Source organism: Anas platyrhynchos, chromosome 9 (genome assembly GCF_047663525.1).
Source record: "Anas platyrhynchos isolate ZD024472 breed Pekin duck chromosome 9, IASCAAS_PekinDuck_T2T, whole genome shotgun sequence".
Lineage (NCBI taxonomy): Eukaryota > Metazoa > Chordata > Aves > Anseriformes > Anatidae > Anas > Anas platyrhynchos.
The window spans coordinates 9,693,328-9,714,710 of NC_092595.1; the positions used below are offsets into that span (position 1 = coordinate 9,693,328).

At 54.0% G+C, this 21,383-nt stretch overlaps 1 protein-coding gene across 3 annotated transcripts in view; it reads right to left on the reverse strand.

Annotated features, from left to right (window-relative positions):
• DIS3L2 (DIS3 like 3'-5' exoribonuclease 2) overlaps nucleotides 1–21,383 on the reverse strand; it is a 188,083-nt gene that overhangs the window by 2,576 nt on the left and 164,124 nt on the right. For all 3 annotated transcript variants that reach the window (XM_027464181.3, XM_027464182.3, XM_013102318.5), the window contains 6 exons: nucleotides 7,619–7,802; nucleotides 6,389–6,475; nucleotides 1,670–1,817; nucleotides 1,286–1,416; nucleotides 932–1,036; nucleotides 330–431 (listed from right to left, as the gene is read on the reverse strand). In XM_027464181.3, coding sequence (XP_027319982.3) covers nucleotides 330–431; nucleotides 932–1,036; nucleotides 1,286–1,416; nucleotides 1,670–1,817; nucleotides 6,389–6,475; nucleotides 7,619–7,802 — 757 coding nt within the window. The remainder of the gene's footprint in view (nucleotides 1–329; nucleotides 432–931; nucleotides 1,037–1,285; nucleotides 1,417–1,669; nucleotides 1,818–6,388; nucleotides 6,476–7,618; nucleotides 7,803–21,383) is intronic.

Sequence of the window (21,383 nt, forward strand, 5' to 3'; positions counted from 1 at the left end):
AAGGAAGTAAACAGCACGGTAATTAAATTCATGGAGGAAACTGGACTGTGAGGCAACACACAGCGCAGATAGGGCAGAGTCTGAAGGCAGTGGTGGGGTCAAACGTGGGGGCAGCGATGGGGTGGAGGGGGCTGGGTGGAAGCCCTGCTGGGACATGAGATGGAGGCTGAGGTTGGGCTCACTGGGTTGGGGACACGAGGGACAGCAGGACCTGACTCCCTACAGGGCAGTTGTGTCCCCTTGTGAAGATCATGGGGTCTGTGAGTTGCACACAGCTTCCACACCTGCCCCATGGTCTTATGAGGCTGTCCTGTGCTGCGGGGTCTTACCTGGGACACAGATTCTTGCTCCAGCTTCTCTGGCTCCCACATGAGCGTCAGCTCCGGCTTCCTCCCCACCTTCTGGAAGTGGAAGCCCAGCAGGGGCAGTGCCTGCAGGGATGGAGCACGTTGAGAGCAGCCTGTGGCCCCCAGCACCCTCAGCCCCGCTTCCCCCTCGCCTGCGGCTGCGATGGGAAGGGTGCTGCTTTCGCCCAGCACGCTGCATAAAGAGTCCTCTGCAGCTCTGTAACAGCCGGGATGCAGCAGCCCCTGAGTCTGAGCTCAGCACGTAAATCAGGAGCTGCTGCGATACACAAACAGCCCATAGATCACGCTATATGTCCTGTTTAAAGATGTCATTGCCAGCCATATAACCAGGTTATTAAGAGAAGCTGCTGTCACTAACCGCAGGTGCTGGCCTACAGCAGTGCTGTCACAGCCCCAGATATACCGCGTGATTAAAGGAAATGAAAATCAGCCTCTCTCCCTTCCCTCCCTTCAGCCCCACGTTGCTCTCTGTCCTCACAAATCTGCCTTTATCCCCTTTTAACGAGCCTAGATCACCCGCAGCACGCTGCAGCCGTTCTCCGGCGAGGCGGCGAGGCACTTACGTTGCAGTAGATGCGCTTCTGGACTCCAAACTTCAGCACCAGGACGTCGAAGGCCTCGTTCAGCACGCCCATCACCATGGCCTCGGACTCCAGAGGACCGCACTCCTGCCGGGAGACCGTGTGGTCACTACACCACGTCCCCACCTGGCTGTCTCCACGGGGAGCCCCACCTCACCGCGCGGTGTCTGGGGGAGCTGAGCGATGCTCACTCAGCGTGTGCCCTCTCTGTCAGCCTTCCCCCTGCCCAGCTGGGGAGCCAGGCAGCCGTGCAGCCCTCTGCCCGGGTGGTTTAGGCTGAGCCTTCGTGGGGATAATTCAACAAACACCTCACGGGAAGACGTTCCCGGCTCCTACCCTGACGAAGATGGCGAAGAAGAGGTCAGCGCTGAGCTCCTGCACCCTCTTGGAGGCCATCTTGCGGTCGTTGCAGTGGTCTGCTTGCCTCTGCAGGGCATCTTTCTCCAGCTTGATGGGGGCGCTGGCACCTGAGAAGGAAACAAGAGACAACATCAAGCCCATATTCCTCCTCCAGAGATTCCCCACAGCAGCCTGGACCCAAATACCCATTTTTTACGTCCCCGCTTGCCGAGGACACCCCTGTGCCAGGGAGCTGCCCGGTGGGACACAAACCCCAAGCGCCCTGCATCCATGGCAGACGAGGCAGGGACCCAGGAGCCCTGGCTGTGCGGGGGCAGCCCCCTCCTCCCCCGGCAGCACCCAGAGCACCGTGGCACCCACCGAGCGAGGCGGAGAGCAGACGGTGCACGAGGACATCGGCGTAGCGGCGGATGGGCGAGGTGAAGTGGGTGTAGAAGGGCACGTTCAGGGCGTAGTGGCGGAAGAGGGTCTCGTCCTTCAGGACGCCGGTGCAGAAGTACAGGGCCATCTGGAAGGGGCGAGAAGAGAGGGAAGGGGGGGAGTCAGGGTGGTGGATGGACCCTGAGTGAGGCGTCCAGGCTGAGACAGAGCCTGAGCTGCTGATGGCCCTCATCTGCTGCTCCGTTTGGGTTGCACAAACAAGGCGGGTGCTGCAGGAACTGAGTAGCAAAAGGGATGAAGCCCCCACAACCAGTGGCTGCTGGTGGACCCACGTTCCCTGCACTCTTCTTGCAGCACCAGGCACCCTGCGGGGGTTCACCCTGGCTCGCCCCAAGGATTGCACCGATTTTCAAGCCACACGTGGGTTTAAGCAGCCTCCTGCTTTGACTCAGGCCGTGGGGCTGTTCCACAAACCCCGTGTGTGCAGAGGAGCAGACTGGAAGGGGACAGCACAGCTCATCCTGCGCCTGCAGCAGGTGCTCCCCCCCGAGCAGCTCCGTGCCAGCCTCTTTGGTTCTGGGTCTGGCTCTGCACACCCATCTCCTCTGCTCAGATTGCCCCAGGGGATGCGATGAGCAGCTCTGCTGCCCGAGGAGGAGGAGGAGGAAGAGGAGGAGGAGGAGGAGGAGACAGCCCCACTTCGATCCCTGCTGCTTCATCCCACGATGACAGCTGGGAAGCCGAGCGGCTAGACTGCCCAGCTAAACCAACACCCGGCCCCGCGCCTTCAGTGGGAAGCTCTCCCGGCTGCACCGCCCCTGTTATCACACACGTTGCAGTTTTTATTTTCACATCTGTGAAACCCCAGCCCTCGGGGCTGGGAAAACAACGGGGCCAAGCCCAGGCGGGGGGGGGAGGCTGCACGGGTCAGGGGGGTTGCGGAGGGGTCACGGCACAGTGGCGATGGAACGAAGCCGTTTCAAAATCAGAGCAAGGGATTTAAAAAAAACAGGAGTAGCCAGCTCTGATTACAGAGCCGTCCTGGGATCCACGGTTTGGGCAGCTGCATCCTCCGTTCTCCAGCCCAGCGGCGCAGCCAGCTCCTGCTGAGCAGCTCCGCACTGATCCGGGCAAGCAAATAAAGCAGGTTAAAAAAAGCAGCATCGGTCCCGGCCTTATTATGAGACCCGAGAGCTGGGATAGGAGCTGAGATGGCTGCCAATTTCCACAACCCCGAATTAAATTGTTTCTGATGGACTTCACGAAGGATGGTCTCCACTCAATTAGCTCGGCTCCCTCCAAACGAGGCTGTGCGTGGTCGGGCAGGGACACACGCTAGGCTCTGGAGGCTGCTGCGGGGGAAGACAAGTGCCCTTGTGCTGACTGACAGACAGCTCGGCGTTCCGGGGGGGTTACAGCCACTGCTGCCAGGCTCCCGGGGAAAAGGGAAGAAGCTCCCCACAACGCCAGGCAGGCAGGGAGGGATGCCCAGAAGGCAGAATGCACCTGGCTGATAGCACAGGTTGAAATTTTTGATATGAGAAACCACTGAGAAGCACCCACCCCTGCGCTGCACCCAGCAGAGCAAGGCACCCTCTGCCTCATTTCAAGCTGGAAAAGATTCTGCTTCCTTCTTCCCGAGAGATGTGCTGGTCAAATCCCGCTGCTGCTGGGGCCAGGACTATTTCTGACACCCTGTTGACAGCCCACGACCCTCACCGAGGCTACGAACAGCTTGGGAATCGCAGCAAAAGCACTCCTCTGAGCTGCAGCAAGGTTACGCACCGCAGGGAGCCCAGTCTGACACTTGTCTGATACCTGTCCTCAGCCCCATGACAGAGCTATCCGGTGACACCAGCCTGACACAAAGCAGATGTGTTCCCATTAACGGATTTGACTCGCGAGTGGTCTCCAAGCCGGGGGTCTGATTGCTGCGGTCCCGGGAGAACCGTGAAATAAATCAGCCCCAGCCAACCAGGGGCGGCTTTGCTCTTATGGACAGATTGAATCCCCGAGTGACTGAGCCCCTGAAAAATTATATGTCGCTGCTCTTTCATCTGTTACGAGCCTCCTGGCGTGGCAATCCAGGCGCTCCCGCAGACACACACGTTACCACTTGCTCCCCATCTCCTCCTCCTCCACGAGGCCGATGCCTTGACCATCAGCATGCAGCAAAGACGGAAGATTTAGGGTGGTGTGAGCACGGGTTCAACCTGTGGGCTGCCTGTTACGGCTGATGTGACTGCAGCCTTGTCCCTGAAACGCCAGCTTCATCACTGGGGGCTGAGACGTGCGCAGGGCCATGGGTCACCCCTCGGCGCCCTGGGCCCCTCCACGCCATCTGTCACGGCGATGGCTCAGCTCTCGACACCGGCACGGGCTCGGCATCTCCACGCTCTGCAGCTGCCAGCACGCAGATCTCTGCTCAACCCCATTAGAGGCCACGGAGATGGGCAGGATGGGGCAGGTTTTCCTTCCCATCTGCTCCAGTATCAGGGGTAGACAGCAAAAAGTCCTCCTCCCAGGGAAAGCTTCCACCTGGTGGCTGCCTGCCCCTTCCGAGGGGCACCGACACGGCTTTGCACTGCCCATCCTCTGCAAGTAGCAGTAGGAACAATAGTGGGGATCTGAATTGCTTGGGGTTTTGGGGAACTGTGACCACTTGCCCACCAGTCCAGCTCACAGCAAGTGTGGTCAGGGAACAGGGAGTGCAGAGGACAACGCCGTGTCTGTCACCCAACAGCTCCACAGTCCTTTACAGAGCAGAGATCCTACAGACACACTGCTGCACGCACGTCCTGGATCAGATTGGGAATGGCCCTGAAGATGGGAGGGGAGCGTCTGGTAACCTGGCTGGTGGCTTTGGGCAAACCTGAAACTCCATTTACAAACCAAACAACGCCTCAGCTAACGGCCAGGTGCACGTGCTCATCCCAGGATCAAGACAGATTTGTGCTCCTTCTGGCTCACACACAGCTTTCAGCAAGAAGAGCATCCCAGTGCACGTCAGTGCCACCTTGCTGGGGATGTGTGCAGGCAGGAACAGCGCTCACCACCCAGAGGCTGTCCTGAAGGGCCAGCGGGCTCAGCTGCAAACTGAATTTTGGCTATTATGCAAGTGTGCCAGACAGCAGGCCTGCCAGGAGAGAGGGGACTGCGCAGCACACCTGAACGCAAGGGCACCTTCATCTTCCGAGGAGGTTGTGAGCCTAGTTCCTGCCAAAATCCCGTGTCTTGTGGAAAATCTCCTCTAAAAGCTCCCTCTCTTTATTTCTTCTTCTTGCCCAAACTGTTATCTACTCCCCAGAAGACTCCATTTACTGAGCCTTCATGTCTTCACATACTGCTTTAACTTGTTGAGACGTAGCCCTGTGAATGCAACAGCCACCGGGAGGTATTTCAGAGACCTGCCACCTCTCTGACCACAGAGAGAAGAACTGAGCAAGTCAGAGGGTCCCAAAAAGCTCATCTCCTCCTCCATGTCAGCGCAGAGCCAAGTTCCTCCTGCCTTGCTCATCCCTCCCAGCCAGCAGCTGGGCTTGCTCCAGGTTTGCACCAGTCAGCAGGACCACGGAGGGACCCCAGGGAATGCATGTCACCTATTAGCACTTTCCACAAGAAAAGGAAGACGTGACAGAAGGGACCAGGACAAACCAAAGCAGGACACGGGATCTGGGACCATGCAGCCAGCTCCAGAGGACTCCACCTACGAAGCAGCACTCCTGAGCTGAACACACACACGAGGAGGTGATTTACTGAATGCCTTTGGTCCCCAATTCCGCTTGCAAGCGTTAAGTCACTGAAGTACAGCAGGACTTCGGGCAACTGCTAATGAGTAAATGGAGCAAATGAGCTAATTAGAAGAGTGACAGTGAAATGAGCGATGTTGGGAAGATGATTCATTCCTGCAGCGATCAGCAGGCCACAGCAGAGAGACCGTTCCAGCAGCATGCCCCTTTTCCCTGTGGGGTAGGACACTTCCCTCAGAAGAGGCTGCACTATGCCCAGCTGCAAACACAGAAGGGCAGATGCTTCATAAAAACTTTTTTTTGGATGGTGATAAGCACCCAAGTAAGTGTCCTGAGTTGCAGATGCATCAAACATGACAATCACTGGGAGCAGCACAACAAGCCTCCCCTGCACAGACCTTTACAGAAGGTTTCTTGGCCTGGAGGGAGACCAAAGGGTTTCCAGAGCTTTCCTGCTTCTAAGAGAACGTGTCTGGGTACCAAACGGTGATCTGTGACCAATCCCACAGCACTGCTTTGTCCTGGCTCCTAATTCCTTCTGTGGACAAGAAGCCAGCTTGGATACCATGACGTGAGGAGCTGCCACGAACACGAGCCAGCTCCTCATGGTGCCCACTGGGTCCTTGTGAGTCTGCTTGTGTCCTGCATGTGACTTCCAAGTGTGCAATGCTGCAACCCCACAGGGGCACTGCGGGGCACGAGGAAAGGCTCAGCCTGACCCTGCCATCCAGTAAAGCTCTGCTGCCTGGCGGATATCCACAATGCCAGCTGCATGGGGCTGGAAGCACTGGGGGAAACTGCTGGGAGCCCCACAGCACTGGGCTCGGCATCCATTCGCTCTCCCGCTATGAAATGATGAGCTACAGAAATGCAGAAAGGGCCAGGGTGAAGATGGAGCCACAGCAGAGAGCTACAGCAGATGTGTCTGACAGCATGGTGCGGGTCTTACCTGCATGGGCCTGGAGAACATGTTGGTCAGCACTTCTTTCCTGGCTTCGGAGTACTTGTCAGCCCCGAATGTTTCATTTAAGCTTTTCTGGAGGAGAAGAAGAGACAGTTTTCAGTGCAGGCAATAGGAGGAATCAGATGGATCGTACTGGGGAGAACAGCAGCTCATCAGAGCCACATTCCTCTTTTCCCTGCAAGTCCCCTCGTAAAACAAAGAGCCCAAGGAAAGCTGGGGTTTGCTCTGGTCCCATCAGGCAGCACAGCCCCCCCAGGACTGCACACAGGGCTTCTGAGCACTGAGCCCCCTCTTGGGGCTGCAGGCAGGGAGCACAGGGACCGCTGGCTGCCGTGCAGCACGCGAGAGTGCTCGTAACCCCTCTCCTGACCTGTGTCTGGCTCCCATCCAGACACCGAGAGCTTCATCACACGCACTAATGGGACCCTGGGGAGATGTGGGGTGGGAGGTCACCACCTGGGGCTACCAGCACGGAAGGGGCTGGGAGAGTTGAGAGCGTGGAAGAGGAGCTGAGCGCGCAGCCCCGTGTCTGCTGACATAGCTTGGTCACAGCCAGCGAGCGGGGAAAGCAGTCCCAGCCGATGGAGGGGCGTGAGGGAGGCCAGCGGGGATGTGATTAACGGAGGATTATCCACAGTCCAGTTGCAACGAGGAAAGAAAAGCCTGGAAGCTGCGCTGTTCAGCTGGAGTTCAGCCTCGGGACAGAGGATCACTCCGATCCTTCCCATGCTGGCTGCTCCTGACCTTTCCCAGCACTGCTCTCTGGTCCTTCCCATTCCCCGTTCCCTCCCCTCCCTGAGATCTTCAGCAGTCCAGACAGAAACACCTCCCTTCAGAGCCACCTCCCTTGTGGTACAGAGCAAATAAGCCACCCAGGATCTCCCAAGAAGGCAAAGAAGGGAGATCTGGGTGCTCCTGCACCGAGACATCCTTCCTATTACCCTGCTTTGCACAGAAAGGAGGAACTTGGGCACTTCCAAGGTCTTCTCACCCTGCTCCAAGCCCTGAGCACAGCACTGCCTGAGCAGGACAAGCTGGGCCACCCCTGCTCAGCACTCAGGAGGTCATGAGGCACGAGCCTCAGTGCTCCTTGCATCGCTGCCTCGAGGAGGAGCAGGGAGAGACAGGGCAGGGGATAAACCACACGCTGCGACCACACCGTCACACAAACACCCCCCTTCGCCCCTGCGGTCCCCGCCAGCCCAGCGCACTCACGTGCAGGGTCCCCGCAGTGCTGAAGTCGATGTCGAGGCCGACTTGGTTGCAGAACTCCATCAGGTCTTTCAGCAGCTTGGTCTGGGGCGGGGGGTGACGGCGAAGCAGGGCCCGCTCGGGGAAGGAGCGGTAGATCTGATGGGCCACGGCCATGTTCGCCAGCAGCATGAACTCCTCCACCAGCCTGCAGCAGGAGAAACACAAACCCGGGTCCCGGTTAGAGAGGGGGTTCCCCTGGGAAGCGAAGCCATTTATTAGCTCCTGGCCAGTCCAGAGCGACGGGGACTAACAGGACACGGGGGGATGAGGGAGCAGCTTGCGGTGGCTGTTAGAAAGGAAGATTAGATGTGAGACTGCAGCAAATCCCCCCCCAAATTCTCACTTTCTAGCGGAGGTTTCCCCAGGGACTCGGAGCAGCCTGTCTTAGTGGTACAGGCAGGCAGAAGCCAGCGATAAATTGACAGCTTAAATTAGGATAAAATAATCTCCCTTTAGGTCATTCTATCCCCTGAAACGCTCAACAAGCAAAACAAACGCTGTGCAAGAGATAGCACGGAAAACAAACAGGCGCCGCTCTCTTCTCGGTCCAGAGAAAACAGCGTCTCGTTGTTTCCATCCCGAGACCGATGTGTGTGGTCGGGGCCCGCCACGCAGCCCTGCCTCCGGCATCCCGGCGGTGCCAGGACCCTGGGTGCTTCTTTTAGGACCTCCTGGGGGTTGCCCAGCCTGGGTGAGCTCCCCCCTTCTGCCTCCGGACTCAGCGAGTGGAAATCCCCAGGGCTGCACGCTGCAAAGAGAAGCAGCCCCAGCGCCGGGGATGGTTTTGGGGAGCATTACGGGCTTTGCTGCCCACTGTAGGGCCGTGCCACAGGAGACTTGTTTTAACTGGGCTCAGAGAAGCAACGAGATGTGCTTCACCGGGCTTCCTGCTATTTGCTGCACGTATTCCCAAGGCTCCTAACCGGTCCTCATTGCCAAAAAAGATAATAGATTTCCAGAAGTAACCTCAGGCTCCACACAATGCCCAAGCGAGCTATTACTGCTGACGCTGGCTCAGCCCTGCTGCCGCCACATAGCAGTTTTGTAGGGCTGCCTTAGGGCATCTGGGATGGAGCCGGTGTCCTGCAGCCCCCTGCTCCTGCCCGGGGCATCACCCGGGTGGGATGTGCAGGGCGCTGCGCTCCCAGGGTACGTGTTCCAGCTGCGATGCGCTCCCAGCCCGGGAGAACGTGCCAAAGACTCGAAAGAGAAAGGAAATAATTAAAGACGAGCCCAGCGGAGGAATTAGCACACGCTGCTTGTAATCAGCAGTGGAAATGCTCGTCTTTAATGGGAAGGAGCTCCCTTAACAAGAGCTTTGCGAGCTCTCCCAGCGCTGGGAAGCTTATTGCTGCCGAGAGGCCAACGTTTCAACGCTTTTCGGGAGGGCAGGAGGGACAGGCTGTGGCACAGGCAGCGTGGGGAGGCACAACCTAAATGGGAAGGGACCAAGCCCATCCCCTACAGCTCCTGCTGATCGGCAGAGGCTACCAGAAGCTCACAGGATGGGGCAGCACGGTCAGCGTGCAGGAGTGCTGGGGCCGTGCGTGCTTGGGATGGGAGGCTTCCAAGAGGGCCGAGCAAAGCTCTTGCTGCTCCTGTGCAGCTAAGCCAGCAGATGGCAACATCGGTCCCTCTATGGTCACCGGCGCCTGGGGGCTGTGGGACAGCATGGCCCAAGGGTGCTGGGCACCACCCCGCTGGGCACCACCAGGGGTGGGTGGCCAGGAGGCTGCAGCATCCCCGTCTCGCAGGTGGGGGTGAATCTGGTGGCTCTCACCCAGCCACCACGCTCGCAGGCAGCAGTAGGGACCGTGCTGAGCTTGCAGAGCCCAAGGGGGTGTGCGGGGTTGTGCCAGCCCACGCTCAGACCTGGGGAGGCCTTTCTGCCTCGACCCAGGTTGGAGCGATGAGCAGCAAACAGCACAGATGCACACGTGGGTAAAAGATGTCCATGGGGTCCCTGCGCCTTCCTCAAAATGTGGCCTCGAAGGAACGAGTTGCAAAACCATTTCTGAAGGCAAAGCAATAAACACCTGTGAACAGGATCTCCTCTTTGCACAAAGTGCTTATCTCAAGTCCTGGAGATGAGCTCCACCAGCAAGTGCTCAGGCAGCTCCCCTGGTTCTTCTTCCTCCTGTTGCTCCTAAGTGTGAAGCCTTTACCTCCTACCCCCAGCGACACTTAGGGCTGGAAGCAATTTTCACCTGATTAATAAGTTTTGTTTTACCCTTTTAGGGCTTTGGGCTTTAAAATCTTCCGGGCATATCCTCGTTCTGACATTGCATCTTCCGAATTGAAGCTAATACCTGAGAGCCCTCCTGTCAGAGATGCTTTTACACCCAAAGGAAAACTAAAAGAGATTTTTGCTCTGCAAAATCCCTCCCTCTCTGTTCTGCACCTCCATACCTGGAGAATCAGCCCCCAGACAGCATCAAAGACAGCCTGCAACGAGACAAGGTACCCGGCACATGGTTCATTGACAGCATGGGCAGGAAAACCTTACTGGAAAGCATCCACGAGCTTTGCACCCACAGCAGGGTGCAGGAGATGACCGCAGAGATTCAGAGTTGAAAATTGCCTCGTCTTGTTCACTTCCCAAGGCAGGGGCAGGCTTTGGGGGACACAGCTGGGGTTTGCCCTTGCGAGGAGCAGAGAACACAGGTGAGGTGTAACACAGAGCACCCTCCCCAGCTCTAGATCATACAGGGACCAGCACCGGGTGCCACCTGCACCAGCAGCCACGCTGCCACCCTGTAACTCGTCGGGAGCTCAATGACAAGAGGGTTTTCTTTTTTTTTTCTTCTTCTTCTTTCTCTTCTTTTTTCTTAGAACAGCCGAGCTCGGAGCTTGGCTCGGCGCGGCTGGCAGACAGGAGCGCAAAGAAAAATATTTCATGGCTAAAAAAAATGGAGACAGAAAGGCTAGTCCATCTGAATGCGCACTGAATGAATCCCATGTGAAATGCAGCCTAACGCCATCGCTACAGTTTCCTCTGGATTAGCTGAGCTATCCTTGGCTCCCGCCTCCATAAAATCCCATAAACAATCTGATCTGAACTTTTGCCCTTTCCGTGCTCATGCGAGGTTTCCTCCGCTGTCCTGCAGAGCGGGCCGGGGGCTGGCAGGTGGCTGTCCCTCGCGGAGGTGCCTGCAGATCCCAGCTGTCCCGCTCGCCCCCGCTGCAGGAGGGAGCGTTTCCCAACCTGTTCCGTGCATCATTTAGCTCGTGCACATGTGAGAGGGAGGGGAGGGAGGGGCGGGACGGCTCGAGAGCTCTGCAACGTACATGTAAGCATCTTCTGCCGGCTCTTTCAATACCCAGATTTTGCTCATGAATTATGGGCTCGGTGCAGGAGTTGGTGGGTGAAACTCTATCCCCTGCCTTATGCAAGAGGTCAGCCGGAGTGTATGGGTTTCAAAAGAACTCGCCTCCGAGTCTCAAACGTGAGCAAAGCGTGCCAGCTCCTACAATCTACCAAGGCTGCAGGTTTCGGAGGTGGTCTGAAAACACAGGACATGGTGCTTTTCAAAGCACATTATGATGGCAGTGGCTCGTGCAAGGCAAATAAGCACCTATGAAACCACCCAGCTGAGAAGGACCGATGACACCTCGACAGCAGCCCCAGAGCCAAGCTGCTGGGCTGTAACTCTTCTCGCACAGCTCCTGCCAGAGCCAAGCATCTGTGGGACATGGGGTGAGGAGCTGTACATTCAGGCACTGGAGCTGCTTTAGTACCAGGGCTATTATCTGCTCTGCAAAAGGTTAGCGAGACCCTTTCCAATCCCTTGACGTCAACCTTGAAAAACTACTCGCATCCTCAGCGAGTTGTTTTGTTGACGGCAAATAAAACATTGGCTTCTCATGCCAAATTTCTGCAGAGCAAAACAGGGCAAGTAACTGTTTGGCTGCTTGCTTCCATGGCAATGTGGCCAGGCTATCCAGCAGCCATCGAAGTGCCCACTCTCCCTGATTAACTTGACAAATGACATTAGCTAAGCAGTGTTCGCCACATCTAAGAGACAAGAAGCACTTTGTTTGCAATCCAGTAAGTGCAGGAACAAGGCAGGCAGCTTGATTAAAGCGAAGCGACATTAAAACATCTGCCCCTTCCACCAACCAGCCTAACAGACCCGCAGGCTTCAGAGCAAATGACAGCGAGGTACGGCTGCACAAATGAGCCCAGCTCTTCCCCTGTGCCTTCTCTTTCACCTCCCTGTCCTCCCACAAGATGTAACCGCTGGCTGCATCCCAGGCGATGGAAGTGTTCTCGTAGCTGAGGCACAGACACAGAGATAACCCAAATCACCACCTACCTCTCCCACCGTAGGGTTTTTCTTGCTTTTGGCAGGCTTTTTGGAGAAGTTGGTAGCTCACTGGGGCAAACTGCTCCCAGAGGGACAGAGCTGAACCGTCCTGAGCTGGAGTCCAGCAACTCAGGTGTCCTGCCACCAGGTAAACCCCAGCATCACAGACTCGAGTCAAATGTGATCGGACCATTTCCGCAGAGGTTACCAAATTTCTTTTCCCTACAAGACCCCATCTGTTCATTTCCATCCTGTCTTCTCCTCAAAGTGTTTGCTCACCCCTGCACAGGGAACAAAACTTTTGCTGTCCAAACTCCTTCCCAAGCTCTGGGTGACTGTGCAGATGAGATTTCTGTCCCTGCTCCGTGCTTTGGCCAGATGTCAGGGCCTCTTGTTTCCCAGCCTACATCTACGTGTCTGCTTGCCAGCTCCATGCCGGATCCAAACAGGGAGAGAGCAGAAGAGCTGTGAAGGCATCACGCTTGGTTTGTGTTTGAATCGAACAGTGCCATGGGAAGCTGGAGCACAGAAAAGGAAGGCCTGGCCTGTTCATGCGTATCTGAGCAGGCTCTGGAGACACTGACGGATGTACATCCCTTACCGAGGGCACTACAGAGAGGGAGCCCTCCCTCTCTGCTGGCTTGCAGGGGATTATCGCAGCAGCGCAATCTCATAACAAACAGATCTACAGCCACCTCCTGGGAATGTGACTCTAAATCCTGCTGTGCTCACCAAGAGAAAGTCACCTTCCGCAAAAGGCTGTGAGCAGCGCCGCGCACCGTAACGCACCCAGCAGCAGCAGTCGAAGGAAAGTGGTAAACAAACAGCATCACAGTTCTCCAACACGTCCTCTCCAGAGCATTCAGTCCAAAGATGCTGAGTACAGCATGACTTTTTCTTCTTTTCTTTAAATCACGTACATTTATGTTTGATTACAGCTCTTCCACAAAGCAAAGAAACTCGAAAGGTTCCTATAAAAGCCCTTCTGAGAGGAACATCAGCTAAGCCTGCATCTCCTGAGAGTGCAGCCTGACAGAATCATGCTCTTTGGCCAGTAGCCAGACTGCAGCTTGCGATGGCCCTTTTCCATGCAAAATCCAGCAAGTATAGTGTGCCGTCCTCCTGGTGACACTCAGCCTACCCAACAAACAGAAGCATCTTCAGCCGTGCACTGCTGCTTCAAGAGTTATGAAAATTAATTCCCATTTTCCAAGAATTGTATCGCAGCATTATACATGAGCCTTGCAATCTTGGTGTGGAGATCACTTTGCCGAGGACAATGGCCAAAAGACCAAAAGCCCTACATTTTTGAAAGTAAAAGGAGTAAAAGGCAAGAACACCGGTGGTTCCTGGCCTGATGAAAGTCATTTGTGCTCCTTTCACAGCTAGCGGTAGCCTTGAACAAAGCAGAGCTGAATAATGGAATTACTCCACTTTCTGAGATTGCTCAATTAGCTCTTGGTTAAAACTGTTAACATTGAAACTTGATGAGAATAGCAGCTCTGAGGCAGTTTCAGATTCATTTCTTACTAAGCTAGAATGGCTTTTCCCTCTAATGAACTCCCTTTCCGGGGTATAATGAATGTCCTTTTTATTAGCTATGGTGCCTTCCCCATAATGGATGCCTAGAACACAAATGCACAGGAGGGCTTTCTGAATACAAATGCCATTTACTGGCCACTCTCGCACCTTTAGACTGGGAATGCCACGATACCACTCCCCTCACTTTATCCAAATTAAATGCGCTACAGTGGAAAACTTTAAGCTCCCAATCCTGACGCTGGGCCACTGAAGGCATTTGGCACGATTAGGAATTAATTGCTTAAAGCCTGATGTACCGGGTTTGCACACGGGGATTTAGACCGCAAGGCAAAACCTCAACCATTTGCCATATTTCCTTTGAAATTATTGACAGGGCTTTACACAGAAGAGCTGACTTCATCTGGCAGCACAGCGTCAGGCCAGACGTCGGAGCGCTGAAGCGGCCGCGGGGCCTACACAGCGCCTCTTGGTACTAGGCCACGCCGATGGCAACCGCTCTCCTCCTGGCCTCGTGCTCCTCAACCTCGCTTGAGATCTGTGTGAAGGGGACATAGGCAAAGCCTGCCCCTGTCCCAAAGCCTCCTGGTCCCATCTTGGCCTAAGTGGTGAAGGGAATGGTGTCTAACCGAAACGAGACTCACAGAGGACGCCGTCTCTGCAGGCTGTGCCTCTTCATTAAATGTTAATATGACTGCAGTCTGCTCCTTTTCATGCAAATTGGCGACAACCTTCAGACTCCTGGCATGAAGCTGGAGTGCCCCTCTGTGCCAAAGCAGCATCTTCAGCTGCCGCGGGCCAGGGAGGAAAGCGTAGAACAGCACCCACACGCTCAGCCACACAGGACGTGAAGGCCCGACTTCAGCAGCTCCCTCGGCCCCAGCTGCAGCCTTCTCCAAATTTTTCTCAGGACTACCAGATTTTTGAGGTCACTGTGCCTAAGCACGTCCCTGTGGGGAAGACAGTGTAAAGGGCTTGCAGTCCCTGTGTTTAGCTCCAAGAGCCAAGCAGCTCAGATTCCCAGCCCAGCTTCCCAAGGATCCCTATCAGATCCAGGGAGCCACTGGCTGATGGAGATCTCATCTCCCAGAGGAACCCCAGAAGGATGGTTAGGGCTTTGCTCACCCTCCGCAGAGGGGGATAACTGGTGACCACTAATGCACACAACTAAATGCTGTGTTCAGCATTTAATGTTCTCTAATGGGTCTCTCTCTAATGGGTCTCGTAGGGGCAATCACCACCTGGGCTGGATAACCGCACTTTCAGGAATACTTTAGGATGCTGCCCAGCCACCCAGAGCCTGAGCAGAGACCCGAGACAGTTTTCTCCAACCCGAAGGAATTGGAGGTGGGCAAAAAAAAAAAACTAAGCAAAGTCAGGTCTGGGACAGCAATCAGAAGAGGGAAAATACCCCACAGAAGCAGGACGGAGGGCTGGCAGTCCACATTCCTGAGACGTACAGCTTGATAGGTGACTGGCTCTGAAAGCAGACCTTATGACAAGAATACTTTCATAGACACATAATACTAATGTCATCCAGAGTCCGGCTAAGAGGGGAATGGAAAGAATTCCTGAAGAAATGCAGACAGCCCCTCTCCTGACGTGAAAGTCTCCGGCCCCACACATCAGCCCAGCAGCGCCTGTTATCAGGCTGCATTTCCCACTGAAACGAGGAAGCAGGAATGAAAGGCACTTTTCCTCGCAGTTAAAAGTTTACGCAAGTGATTTATGGGTCAGAAAAATTAGCAAGTCCGTTGCTGAGTGCTCCATACAGCGGCATGTGTTACATGGCTGCTGACCAGAAATGCCAAGACCCATTAGGTGGAAGCAAAGGGCAGCGCGATGGAAAGTTAAAGATGCTTTTTGCCCATTTAATTAATTAGTCGGGTCTTTTTTTCCATCCCCTGCAGCCTTCATTAATGTACCATTGAAGTGAAGGAATATTAACAATTCAGACAACACATTAATATTAACACAACACCTGCAAAATGCAAATGTAAGTCCATTAGGTAAACAGATGATCTTAAGCCACTGAGGCAGAAATAACATTCTGACATTTCCTAGCATGCCTATCCTGCAGAGGTACCGTCCATCACTTATGCTCCATCATAAAGCCATGCCCCCTGTATGTAGGGGGCTCCTCGTCTGTTACTGGCCCCTGAAAGGATGAGAAAAACTTACATTTCCATTAAGACATTTACCAGTTTCATAAGGAAACTGTCTTACTAATGCCATGTCATGAACTAGAAAGATCAGAAGCGATTTTTAAAAGGATTTTATCTCTGTGCTAGCAAGGGTTGGAGATAAAACCAGAAGCTGATAGCTTGTAAATATTAACCTACACTTGGGACTGCTCCAGAACCTGAGCTTTCTATTACAGTGCTTTAATCCAAGACAAATTTTCATTAAGGGAGAAACAAACAGTTAATCACCTGGTGAGCTGATAGTGCCCCAGGGAGTCACAGCCTCCCTGTACCATGTCCCCCCATGTCTCACCTAATGCTCACCCAGCCATTGCAGCTAACAAGATTTAGACCCTTCATGTATTTCTCCTTTGAGTCTTTGGCTATGCTTTTTTCCCAACCTTACCTGACACTAAAGAGTTGATTACTTCCAAAGCATGAAGCAAACTTATGGACAAGTGGGAAATAAAGTTGGGATGAACTTCCCAGATTGGAAACATACCCAGAGATGGCCCGTGACTGAGGGGAGCATCCATCTACCAACCTGGATGTGACCCAGGAGTCTGCAAAAGCTCATGAAGAACTGAACAACAAAAGCAAGCCAAAAAAATATATATGTAGAAGACCAAAATCATGCACAGTAACCTAAATAATCTGGCAGCCAAAGGCAGCGGTGACACAATGACCCAGTGTGTCTCCCCTGATGATTGTGAAGTGAAAACCAGGCAGTGACTTGCTAAATATCCTCTCTTTTGTTCTGCATCTCTGGTCCAACCTCCTGTTCAATGCAGGCTAACTTCAAAGTTGGATCAGATCGGCTTTTTCCACTTGAGTTCTAGCAATCTCCAAGGATAACTACCTCACAGCCCTTCTGGGTCCTTGATCCAGCTCTTAACCACGTTTCTAAGTGCTGTTTGGGCTTATAGGTAAAGAACTCCAGGAGGAGCCATCACCCAGACTGGCCAGCCTTTAGCAAGGGCCTTGCTGGAGAGGATTTCTCAGGAGAGACTGGCTGCAGATCAAGGGAATTAAAGCAACCACCAGGACCACCAGTTCTGAGAAGATCCATGTCAGGAAAACATGTTCAACCTCACGAGGTCCCCAGTGGGCACCCAGATACATCTGCTGAGGGCTGTGGGGCGCGCTGTTGGGGCTGCTTTCCAGGCAGGGCCGTAGCCATGCAGCGGGGCTTGCAGTGCTGTCCATCACTGCTCCTTCCCGACCTCAGATTTGCAGTTGTAGCACTGAGTGTGGGCAGGTTAAGGGGAATAGTTGTATCAATATGGACTGAGGGATCCAGCTGGCTCTGGGCGTATTATTCTTGGTCTGAAACGATCGCAAAGCACAACACACGAACGCTCTGGTTACCAAGACTTTCAAAGACATGGAAACCCTAAGGGGAGGGGAGCAAGGTACACGGGACACAGACACCAGATCGGGGTTAAAACAACCGACAATAGTTGGCAAGGGGATGAAAGGCAAAGGGGCAACACAGGATTTGGGGGTGCTGTTTTCTAAACAGGGACTACTGAAATACTCTGGATAACTTCTGTTTTCACGCAGCCTCTTGGCAGATTAAAACATCCCAGAAGGTTTTACATCCAGCTCCTACAAGCTTAAACTAAATATTAGGTGAGAAAAACATGCTTCTAAAGAAAAGTCAGGCATAGCCCTGAGTGAAAAACAATGAGCAGGAGAACTAACATATCAGGTTTATTGAACATACAACCAACAACAGTTTTCTTTCCCAAAAAGAAAGCCAAGGGAATGAAATGCAAAGAGATGAGCAGGATGGAAAAGCTGCAGGAAATTCAGGCAATCTCCCCCGACCCCACATCTCCCCCAGGCACAGCTCTCACCCTGCCTGGCCTCAGTGCTGCAAATTCCTGACAGTGCCTCATCCCCTCTGCAGCAGGACAGGCTCAAGGTAGGATAGGTCTTTTCCATCTGTAACTTCTCTCCCTTGACTTTTATGTGCATTGATTCAAAAGCTGCTTGATTTACTGGCATGGGGTTGTGAAGAGGCTGGCTTGGTCTGAGAACAGCCTGAGGTTAAAGGCAGCAATGCAGTATCACCACCCTGTCCTTTACATGAAAATGTTCAGGCCTGGATTTACAGTCACGTTCCAGCGAGCCCACACATCAGGGCAGGCTGAAATTAGCCTCATTTACGCAATGGCGTTGAGAAGAAAGGGCTAAACATCCTCCTGAAGTTTGGCAAACAGAGCAAGCCAAGCAGCATGGGAGCAGGCGTTTAACAGCACGCTTGATGCCAGAGAAGTGTGAGAGGAGGGTGCACGGTTGTAGTGACAGGGGTCTGTTCTTCTCCAGCTAGAGCTACGTACAGACAGACAGATGAAGTAGCCTCAATGAGACCACAACAGCTTCAAGAAGGGTGGCCTGGGACCTGTTGCTGTACACAATGAAGAATCATCTCCTCAAAGGCCAGAGATGGATATGACAACTCTGCAGAGCTGGATGGGTAAGAAAGGACTTTATTTCACACTCTCTTGAGATCATATAAAAGAGAGAACAAGCTCTGTTCACACCGAGAACAAAACCTCACACACTGCTGGGTGAAGACAGCAAATGTCTCAGCCCCTGGCTGGCACAACAGGAGAGCTAACCTGGTTACTCCTGCTGCCTCCCCCACTGCCTCATGTGGGTCACTCAGCTGCATCTAAGGGCAAAGAAACCAAAGCTAAGTCCCCGACAACACCCTGAAACTGCTCCTTTGGGCCAGGGTTTTAGCAGATCAAAGGAAGTTTCGTTAAAAAGAAGGACACGGGTGTGATGAAGAGGAGCCCTTGCAATGCCACCTTCCAGGCTGCAGAGTTGGGAGCTTGGGAGCTACAACCAGGGTTCAGCAGCACAGATCAACCTTCTGAAAAAATCCATCATCACCAAAAAGCAGACACACAGATCTGTCAGCACATTTGTGCTGCTGAAACCGACGGATCTCAGCACTGGATCATGATAAGATTTGCAATAGTCATCTTGCAGAGCCTTGCCAGTGCCTTTTAATCCTCGGAAAAGGAGCACTTCAGGCATCAAATCTTGCCTTTGCATATGAGTGTTGCAAAGCCAAATCAACAGGCTCTTTTGGAGCACGGGGCATATCCTAAGATGCCCCAGAGCTTTCTTGTCCTACAGACATTGCATAGTAATCTCCACATGACAAAACAGAAATAAAACCATATATCCCCATGTCTTGGCGAGCCTCCAGTCCAGGCCTGACACATACCTGGCCCTGGGTGCTGCATCTCTCAAGACAGCTTAACCCTTGAATGAGCAGGGTACCTCCGTATGTCTGGAAGAAGGAAGCACAATGTTAAACCCGCCTTTTGTTTCTATGCCACCATCCTGCATTGGATGGCACCGCCCTCCCCTTTTCCAGAGCCTGGATGTGCCAGTCCACACAGGGAATCACCATGGAAAGTCACCTGCGAAGACCCCGCTGCTGGAATTGTGAGGATGGCTCACAACTGATTGATAAATCAATTCAGGAGGAGGCCAGTGAAGCTCCATCAGACACTCTTCCCTGGCCAGTTTCAGCAGGGGACAAAACCACCACCAACCGCTGCCTGCAGCACCAACGTGACTGTGCCAAGAGGTGTCGAGAGAAAGGGGTCTCGGGGCAGTTAAAGCAACGCACCGAGACAGAGCTTGTGCTGAAAGAAGCGATGTGTGGACGGGCCGAACGTCAAGGCATGGGAAACGCAGCTGCTGGTACGTGCAGCTCAGGCACACCGCATGGCCTGTGAAAGCCACTCTCCCATTGTTATTTAACATCCTGCACGTTGCAGCCAGAGGCGCAGTCTCCCATCCGCGCCCCAAACTGGCCTGGGAATGGCTGGGAAGAAGAAAGGGAGCTTGAAATGAACTGTGGAAAGATTTAAGTGCTCTCACTGCTGCTTTCCAATGCGATTTTCCACTTGGGGCAGGGGAAGGGAAGGAGGAGAGCCTGACGGCAGTTTAGAGCCAGTCACAATTGTGACAGGTTCTTCTTTTCCGTTTCCAACCAGCTCCCAGACAGCAGGAGGACTTTAACCTCCATTAATTATCACAGCCCTATTCCAGCCCAGGGTTTCAGAGAAGCAGTGGCGAACTCTTAGGACCTGTTACGAGCAGGTTTTGCCTCAGATCGTGCTATTCAGCTCAACGCAGCAAAACTCCATCGTTCCTAAAGAGCTCGTGCCACTCTTCCTACAGCACCCCGGTCTGCAGCTAAGTGCCCCCTTGCACAGGCAGTATCAAAGCTGCCAGAGAAGAGGATTACACAAACGACTTCTTGCAATCCAGACTCTGAGATCTGGTTAACGACCACCAAACAGACACATCTGTTGTACGTCCAAGCTGTGCACACACGAAAACAGGAGCTTAAAAGGTGAACACACTGCTTCTGTTTCCTCTGTCTGGCTATCAGGGAGTGCTACCGTAACGCTACCACCACAGGAAGTTTATTGCCGTTATCAGGACTGATCGCTGATCAGATCTGCATCTTAAAAGTGTGCATGTGTTGGTTAGGGAGATAAGAGCAGCTTGCGTACACTCAGCCCTCATGTAGCTGGGCCAACGTTGTGAAATATTGCTATAAAGTGTCTCCCACTGTTTGGCTTCGGGACAAACTGTCAAAGATCACTGTAAGAAATCTACTGTAGACAAGACGTGCCTGTACGGGGACTAAGTGTGCCCTAGATCAGCAGTTCAGCCCACACCGTGCCACCCTGTGCTCCCGGACTTGGCACCCATTGACCCCGTTTGCTCCTGCTCCGCTGCCAGCAGGGCTGAGCCAACCTCAGCTGATCTCCCCCGCAGACACCCAGCTCCTGCTCCTACCCACGTGCACTGCTGGCTGCTGACACCATCCCTTCGTGCTTGGTGATGAGATGCGTCATTCCCCCTTCCCCGGTGACAGAGGACCTTTGCAGAGCTGCCCCCTCTGACCCTCTTGGCTTGCAATCGCTCACAGGTATTTTTAGGATTAACAAAACCGGAGCGATGCTGCTGCGAGGATGCAGTCAGAGCTCTTCCTGGCTGCCCCAGAGGCACGGAGGAGATGCAGGATCCTGCTTCAGGTGCTTTGTGGCTCCCAGCCAAACCCAACCCGGTCACAGGCAGGGCAGTCGTTCCCCCACTGCGCTGCCTGAAGAGCTGACAGCTCTGACCACAGCAAACATAGTGTATACAGCAGGTAAGGAACAGGGCGGCGTGCCTGTGAGTGCACAGACACGTAGTGAAGGAGAAAGCAGGGCTGGCTGCGAATTCAAATCTGCAGCGATTTGGGCAGATTGTGCCGGGATGCTGCGAGATTCACGCACCAGCAGCCCGTGGCAGCTCTGCATTCTGCTCCGAGCCACACAGGAACCAGCCTGGGGAGCAATTACCGGGGTACAAAACGCTCTTGAGCTGCGACAAAAGGACGGAGACGAGTTTCCCATCAGAACCCCTGGAAGTCTTCATCTAAGCAGGGGGCTTCCTCCTGCTTAGACAGGCGAAGCCTGGGCAGAACATCTGGTGAGAGGCACGAGATGCCGGAGGGGAAACGTCCAGCGACATCAATCAGCAGCGAGCAGCCACCGCCGGGGCACAGCGGGATTGCCCCACGAGCATCCCCCTGCTCCCCGAATCAGCACTTGTGACTGGCAGAAAGCATGCTCCATTACCGACCAGCTGTTCCTCTAACTCAGCCCTCCT